Source organism: Panicum virgatum, chromosome 2K (genome assembly GCF_016808335.1).
Source record: "Panicum virgatum strain AP13 chromosome 2K, P.virgatum_v5, whole genome shotgun sequence".
Lineage (NCBI taxonomy): Eukaryota > Viridiplantae > Streptophyta > Magnoliopsida > Poales > Poaceae > Panicum > Panicum virgatum.
In genome coordinates, this window is record NC_053137.1 from 3,819,689 (window position 1) to 3,828,084 (window position 8,396).

General features: G+C 44.2%; 1 protein-coding gene across 1 annotated transcript; it reads right to left on the reverse strand.

The window, feature by feature from the left end:
- Positions 1-66: 66 nt before the first annotated feature.
- On the reverse strand, positions 67-2,456 carry LOC120661699. The gene is made up of 3 exons (XM_039940626.1): positions 2,103-2,456; positions 608-994; positions 67-536 (listed from the first exon to the last, which is right to left on the reverse strand). Exons 1-3 carry the CDS (start codon positions 2,250-2,252, stop codon positions 456-458), a joined length of 618 nt encoding a protein of 205 aa, XP_039796560.1. The 5' UTR covers positions 2,253-2,456; the 3' UTR covers positions 67-455.
- Positions 2,457-8,396: the final 5,940 nt, after the last annotated feature.

An 8,396-nucleotide genomic window follows, 5' to 3' on the forward strand; every position in this document is an offset into this window, starting at 1 on the left:
GCTGCCCTGCTCACTTGTGGAACCTCCCCCCCCCCCCCCCCCCCCCCCCCCCCCCCCCCCGATGCCTTGAGTAATGCTTCCTTGGCTGTTGCTATTTGTTGCCTCATTGTCTTGACATATGCTCTTTGGCTTTCATCCATATTGGAGGTGTTGCAGAACATGATCTTTTGTTCTTGATCCCACAACAACTTCCGCTCTTCGAGGTCCTTCTCAGCTTTCCATCTTTCTTCGTGTTTCTGATGTTCTTATGACTTCATTTGTATAAAGGTTGCAAGTTGCACGGCATATTCATCTTCTCCATCGTTCCTCTTTTGTTTATGTTTTGATTGTTTGCGACCTGGAGGTCGTTTGGAAGGTTCACGGTCATCTTCTTGTGCTTCTTGCGATGGGGTCGTAGACTTGTTTTGCCTCTTTTCTTGGGCTTGTTTCATTGCTTCATATACTGGTTGAAACTTCTAGGTATGGCGGACCTCCATCCAGCAGTGAAAGTAAGGAAAACCTTTGGTCTCATCATAGGATTTTTGCGCTAAATTGATCTGCAACAAAGATGAAATCAACAATTAGAGAATGAGAAGCATTTGACGAAGTCATGAATTTACGAACTTACATATTCTGTATGCGGAGCGCCACTTGGACGGAGACGTTCTATCTTCTCGATGCATTCTTGAAACCGAATGCATTCCCTTTGGATGCCATTCCACCTTTTTTCAAGAGAGGTAACATTTCTATCAGAGACAAAAGTCTTGTTCTTATGATAGTGTTGTGCTATCCGATTCCAATATGTGCCTTTTGGTTGATCACTTCCTATTCTTGGGTCAAATGTTATGGCCATCCAAGACCAACACAACTGGATGTCTTCATTGTGATTGTAGTTTCCTCCCCGCCCTCTGCTACTGCCACTATCTGGGATTGGTGCTTGTGTGAGAACCTCCAGTTCGGCTTCAGAGTCTTGTGTCAGCATGTCCACCAATGGCTGAGAACTGTCCATTGGGTCCTATAATGGAAACATAATACATGGAATAGGTTACTACTTACTAGTAAACATAATACAACTGATTCACAACCAGAATTCTGAAGGAAACTGTAATTCCCGCTGTCAGACAAAATATTAAGGAAATATGCTGTTTCTATCATATGGTCACAGTAATCTTGACAACAAAGAAAACCATTTTTTGAACCAAGTGAGAATGATTATGACATGAGTTCAATTTGAATAATTGATTCTAACACAAAATGTATATCCACTAGCTCAGGACATGCAGATTACAGGGTGCACCGTGTACACAGATTCCATGTGTAACATTGTGTTTCATATTTTAGGCTGCTAAGCAAGCTAAAGTAGCAAAATATAGGCTAGCAGGTATGGGCCAACTACCAGTATAGGTAACACCCAAAGCAAATAAAATGATATTCCAGATTTCAAAGTTAGGCTTGATCAATTTCACTAATTGCATAGAACTAAACATGAATGATCCAGGGCATTCTAAAACATGAGAACTAAATGATATATTACCAACAAATGCTTGTATGGTTAAAGCAAACAACATCAAAGATACAGAGACTTAATTATGTGGCCTGATAACAGAAATATGATAAAAGGCATCTTGCCAAAACTGCCTCAACACTCTAACAGTACCAGTAATAATACTAAAATAAGGAATACAGTGTCCACCTAGTCGTAAGCCCAAAAAACAAAACTAATGGAAAACAGATGCATTATCAAAAAACTTTCCAAGGCCCACTATATAAAGAAACAAAAGTCCCAGCAAGCTAGGACAGTCAAATAATGTTGAAGTAAATATAATGAATTAATGATATTCTAGATTTTAAAGTTAGGCTTGATCTGTTTCACTATTTGCATAGAACTAAACATGAATGATCCATTTTAAAGTTAGGCTTCATCTATTTTAGGTAACATCTGAAGCAAACATAATGATATTCCAGATTTTAAAGTTGGGGTTGATCTATTTCATTAATTGCATAGAACTAAACATGAATGATCCAGGGCATTCTAAAACATGAGAACTAAATGATATATCACCAATCAATACGTGTCTGGTTAAAGCAAACAATATCAAAGAACCAGGTGGAGTTGCTCCTACCTGCATGGTGTTGTTGGCAGTCAGGGTAGGGCTCCAGTCATACAATGGCATCGAGGAGGAGCTGAAGTAGTAGTCGTCGTCGTCATGGAGTGAAGTCATTGAGGCGGCTCTTCGGGTGTCCGAGGCGGTGGCGGCGGCTTCCCTTGACATCTTCTGGACTTGGTGCGACGGAAGCTGTGCCGGCTCGGAGAAGCTCGGCGTTTGGGCCTTCCTGCCAGCGCCGGTGAAGACAGAGCTGCGATATGGTGCTTCATGGCGCAGGGGAGCAGGCGGGAGGGGGCCAGGTGGAGGCGATTGGAAGAGCTGGCGAGGCAGCAAGGCACCGGGTGCGAGCACAGCATCGGGGACCTGGCGTGGCCGGACGCCTCCGGGATCGACCCCGGCGTCTTGGTTCTGGCGAGGTAGGATGCCGGCGGGATGAGGACCTGCCGGCCATGTGGGTGCCACGAATGTCGATCGGCGTTTCTTGGATACCGAGGTAGGCGCGGCCGGCCGGGGAGGGCGCCCGTCACCGGAGATGCCGCGAGGCAGCGGCGCTCCAGCCAGGCGCGGCGGCGTCCTGGTTCGGCTCTGCCCGTCGCTGTCGATGCCCCCAAGCCGGGATAAGCACTAATAAGCATCATTATACCTAGATATTTGATTGGGAGATACTTGAGTTGTCTTCTAAGATAATGTGAGCACTATTACGATTCAACCTTCAATAACGTACCTATAGCACAACCATTCAGATCAACATACATATTAGTATGAAGGATTGTTACTTAAGTACTAAAACCATATAAATAGTGCAAATACATGTTCTTTTAAGTTCTGAATGAGTACCAATATATATACGATCTGCTGCTAGAACCTGACCTCCAATTCCAGCCTCCTGGGTCTCCAGCACGGTCGCGTCTTGTGGCACGCTCCATCTCCCAGCTTGCTGTCGTCCCTATCCCGATCCCCGCCCCCACCCTCCACCTCTCTAGCAATCTAGAGCCGTGGACCTGGCTGCCTGGCCATGGTTCCAGTGCCGCAGTTGCTCCTTGCCATCCTACTATTGAGAGGTAGATCCGCCAGCGCCTCCAGCCGATGATGCAGTAGCAGCAGAGAAGAGCATCGCGTTGGACTTGTTACTGAGCATCATGATTCATGATGCGGGTGCCCAGGTACACTCCCCAGTCTAGCGACACGGTAACAACAGGTGGTGTTGCGCATCAACGCGGAGAGCATGCTCACAGGTAGGGATGTCAATGGGTACGAAATATTCGCGTACACGCAGATAGCAAATCCGACGGACGCGGATACGAGTTTGAGGTTGTGCCTGCAGGCACAGGCGCAGGTACAACTCTAAACCCAACGGATATCTTCTAATGGGTTTGAAAAATTCATATCCAAATCCGCAAACCCACAAATATTGACTCTTGTGATGTATTATATATGAGATTAGTTCATTTATTTGCTAAGATTTATTTGTTTCCTCAAATAAATAGTGTTGACATATTGCTCATTGGGTTATAATTTAGGAAATATATCATGTGCAAACTAATCTCTTTATGCAAACTTCAATCTAGACCACCCGCAGGTGCGTTATGAGACCTTTAAATTATTTTTGTATAATGGTCTTTTTACAATCCAATATAGCCCTTAAATTTTTTAGTTCAAAATTGTATAAAATTAGAGACTGATTTTTTTAGAGTCCAGTTCTTAGATTATCTATGTCAAATTCTAAGACTCTTTGCCACCCCTATCTGCAACCTGGCACTCTACTCGTGAAGCCTCGGAGCCTCCTAGTGGCTTTCCGTGGTCGTCATCCTCCCGATTCGATCTGATGGATCTGATCCCTGGCTGGCCCTAGCGCACGAGTGCTTGCTTTGCTTTTATCTCCCAAGTCGCCCCGCGTCGAAACCAACTCGTGATCGATCTTTCTAGCCTCCGGATCGGACAAGGAATCTGCCGATTACGTCTCCATCTCCCTCCACCAACCAACCCCTTCCGGCTAGGCAAATGATGTCACCAACAACTGATATTCATAATTTTTTCCCTAAATTTCTCGTTCATTAGTTGTGGTGCTTCGGACCGCCATCACGTACGTGGTGGCTGATTTTCCTTGTGGCAATGGTAATGCAAGAGATGGTTTGATGTAGCTCCATTTTAATAAGAGAATACTTTCTTGGAAATTTTGAAGGTACAACTTATTGTATCGATAGAGGATATATAACCTCTATATATAATGTAAAGTTTTCTATATTTTGCATTAGGATTGTGTCCTATCAAGGTTGGGGCCTAGAGGATTTCAATTTCTCTTGTATCATCTTGAAATAACATTCTTGAAATTAATAAATTAAACTTCCCTTCTCAGCTAACAAGATGGATCCATGCATGGAACAAGACACATAAAACTGGATCTAGAACAACTAAACCACACTGCCATGTGTTAACGGTCCTTAAGTGCCACTCAACTAGACAATAATAAAAGAAAACTATACACCTTACTCACATATTTGTATCAATTACCTTGCTCCACAGTTATTTTCGAGTTTTGTACATTTCAGATGAGCAAGAGCGGAATAAGACGAAAACATGCAACAGACGCCACATAACTACACAAAAGATCATATCCGGAGTCACACCCTTACAAAGAGGGCCCACTTGTCAGAGAAAACGAGGACTCCACACAAGATGCACTAGAGGATAAGGATAAAGATCCACGTATCAACCAGCCAGCAAAGGATCAGCTCGAATGGCTGACAGGTGGGGTCGGTCGAACCCCAGGTTCGGCCGAACCTCCCCTGCAACACGTCTAGGTGCATCTCGAGGAGAAGTAGCTGCCAAGGCTCCTGATCACATTCCATATATGCATTTGGCGGGAACCGACTTCTAGAGCTATAAATAGGACCTCTCTCCACCCCCTCCACACACACACACACTTTTTATTCCACTCATTCCAAGGAGGCTTTCTCTCTCTTGCTCTCTTAGATAGGTAGTGGAGCTAGGCTAGTTTTCCTTAGCAAATCAAGTCGTCCTCGGGGTTGTTGAGCAACCCTCGGCTCCCGGTATGGCTTTGTATTCGACTTGTCAAACTTCTATTCATAATATAGAGATATGTCATGGTTGCTTTACTATCTTCATAGTTATCAATCCATACTTAGTTCGTTCATGAGTTATGCTAAGGTCTTGGTTAGGCGAGATGATCCGGGTACGGATAGGGGTTTGTTGTGCTTTCGGGTTTGCTCTAGCGTTTTACTTGTCCATCCGAAGGGTGGGAGACCCGGAGACGCTAGGGTAGTGACTTCATGCATGAGCGTGGTGCTCGGGTATGCAGGATCCTTCGAATATGACCGTGCTCCACGGTGTGACTGGGGTAGACGACAGGTGGTGACAACCCTGTTCATCCGGGGTAATAGCTGTGTTGTGTTTAGGGTACTCCCCGACGTTTGGGTTCGTTGTAGGAGTTTAACCAAAGAAGTAATGGGACTGGATGTACTCCGGTGCGGGACCTTCTCCCCACTATCCCATTTTTCTGGCACCTGTAGTCCTAACCATCTCCCAACATAACCCCAGCTTTGGATAGAAGCACTACGACACCTAACCTAGCCTAAGCTCCAGCTGACTTAATGTAGGATAGTTTAGTTTTTTCTTTTATCATTTCTCTCTTTTATTCATTCCTCTTGGAGTGTGGATTGTGTGTTGTGTCACATTACCCTTGCTTATTTCTTAATCTCGACTTATTACCCCTGTTAGAGTTTTGCCTATTGCTTGAGGCACAATGTCATGGTTAATGTTGAGTACAATACCTTTGGCGCTGCCATCCTTTGGGATAAAATAAATAACGATACCCTTACTCTCCGGGTGAAATGCTACAATGGTATATCCGTGCGCTTGCGGATCCATCTGTATTCGTATAGATTATACCACGAGAGTGGTACCCTTTGGGTGCAGTTGCTAGGATGGGTCGGCGCCCTCATTTCTGGTGATTGCACTAAGGACCGCCAGCAAGCATTTCTGAGGCCGTTGCCGAGGTCTTCGCAAACCCGGTAGCGACTTAAGAAATGCCAACACCATGGCTAATTAAGTAAGAACCCCAATGTTTCAATGTGAATCATAGTGCCTACTATAGGGAACGTCCCATATAATGCCGAGTCTCGACGTCTAACCCCTGGATGAGTCTTCAGACTCCTCCAGGGGTTCAGGGGCTAGACCCACTGGTGGGTCCACTCCCACCAACCCAGCAGAAAAAACCCAACCCAAGGAACATGGCAAAGCCTCCACGCCACTCCGAGCCGTGAACAGGCTCGGGGGCTACTGTCGGGGTCAATTACCATGGGCACCCTAAAGAAAAGCCCCCCGCAGGCCATTGATCACACTCGACGACCTGCTAAGCCGGCCGCACACGCGGTGTTGACTCGCTCGGTAGGATGGCAACCGATAGACATATGGCATCATTCTAACCTCCCGTAAGCTCAGCGGAGTCGGGGAACCAATGCTAGAGATGTGGCATCATCGCGATCTCTAGAGAGAAGTTTGCCTTGAGGGGGACTGTTGAAAAGAGCAAAGCAATCTTCTAGAATATTCTCACCATGTAAGAAGGAGATATTTTCTATGGAGTACTCTAGAACCAGTAATAAGTAAAATTAGAAAATATTAGAATATTTTGAAATTCTCTAGAAATAGACCATTGTCTTAATACCATGGTCCCCCTTAGCCTATAAATAGAGACATCTGCATTACCATGGTATTCATCCATTAGCATGGTAGATGAGAGGAGGTAGTGCTAAATAAAAAAGAGCAAGAGAGAAAGGTGAGGGCTAGGCTAGCCACTAAAGACGAGAGTGTTGTATGCTCTTCTGTAGTATTGCAACAAAGTCTTGTTTTTGTAAGTGGTAATCTCCCGGTTAAACCATATAGTTACTTAGTACTCCCTCAATTCACAGATGATAGTCTTATTTCAAAATCTAAAAATTTCAAGATTGGTAGTCTTATTTGAGCCCACCCACCGATTTCCTGGTCCTAACAACCATTAACTGTGTATGAATAAATTTATAACTTGAGTTCTCTATGAGCTCACTCCAACCATCCTCTTAGCTTCGGTCATTGTGTCCCTAATAGCAAATCAAGAGGAGTTAGTTTGTCGATAGATTGGAAACATGTACGCGGCAAAGAATTTGAATGAAATTGGATGTGTTACTAATGCATGGTGTTCGCAGCTAGCAAATTGCCTGGTGTTTTGTAGAGAAAGGAAGGGCTCTTGCCATTGCAGGGTTTCGATTGCAATCCGGACATGATTTCGGGCTTTCGGGACCCAGCCCAGCCCGGTGCGTGGTTGTGAGAGGGGCACTGGGGTAGCGAGCGCTCTTAAAAAGGCAAAGAGGGAGAGGGTGTTGTTGCCTGTTGGGGACCGAGGAGGAAGGGGCTTTGCTTTGCCCCCGGAGGTCGTTTAAGTCGTGGGTATCTCGCGATATGTCGCGTGTCTGTCCGTGCGGTGGATGCTTTTTACTCGTTTCAACGGGATGATTTTTCACTCCAGCTGCTCCCTTGGTCCAAAAAAAATAAAATCATTCTACCATTTAAAATTTATTCTAAAAAGCTAGACCAAATCATTACACTACTACAGAGCACCCTATCACCGCCGGGTTAAAAATGCATGTATGACCTGCACATTTGCCCCTCCAAATTTTTCCACACATTTTCCTTATCCATGCATGCATGGGTCATGGGTGGTATTCGTTCCAATTTCCAAGTACCTGTTTGGGTCCACCAGCTAATTGGAAGTTAGCTAATTCTTGCTATGGTGGATCTAAATGGAACCAGCTAATGTGCAGCTAAACCTCTTCTAACAAGATAAATTGCAATTATTCAATTAGCTGGCTAATTCTAGCTAATTAATCAGCTAATGCTACAATTAGCTTGGTGGATGGAAATGGGCCCAAGTACTGTGATGCTTTTAGGTCTCTCACATAAGAACAATAGATCCACTTTTTTTCTTATTTCTAAAATATCTTCCACTTATCTCTTTGGTGGAACATTTTTTCTTTTCTACTTATTTTTCATCTACTGCTTCAGGGAGAAAAATGCTCCAGCATTAGAAAGAAAATATTTTACAATGAGCAAAAATATGTAAAATAGAAACAACATGTTCCGAGAGTGTTCGGTGTGATGATTTCCAGTCGCAAATGTGCTGAATCTGAATGAAAACTAGTTGTAGAGAGACTGGGATAAGATTTCATCTTCAAATATATTGTATGTGCCAAAAAAATTCTACAATAAGTTTGGTTAAAATTGGAAGAAAACTAGATTTAGAACAAAACCAAAGCA

What these genes read in the sequence shown, in the direction of transcription:
- LOC120661699 (XM_039940626.1), bottom strand. Translation starts at nt 2,252, where the DNA reads ATGTCAAGGGAAGCCGCCGCCACCGCCTCGGACACCCGAAGAGCCGCC. An exon ending in CTGCCAACAACACCATGCAG is followed by an intron (nt 995 to 2,102) that starts GTAGGAGCAACT and finishes TTTCCATTATAG; the next exon opens with GACCCAATGGACAGTTCTCA. An exon ending in GCGCTCCGCATACAGAATAT is followed by an intron (nt 537 to 607) that starts GTAAGTTCGTAA and finishes TCTTTGTTGCAG; the next exon opens with ATCAATTTAGCGCAAAAATC.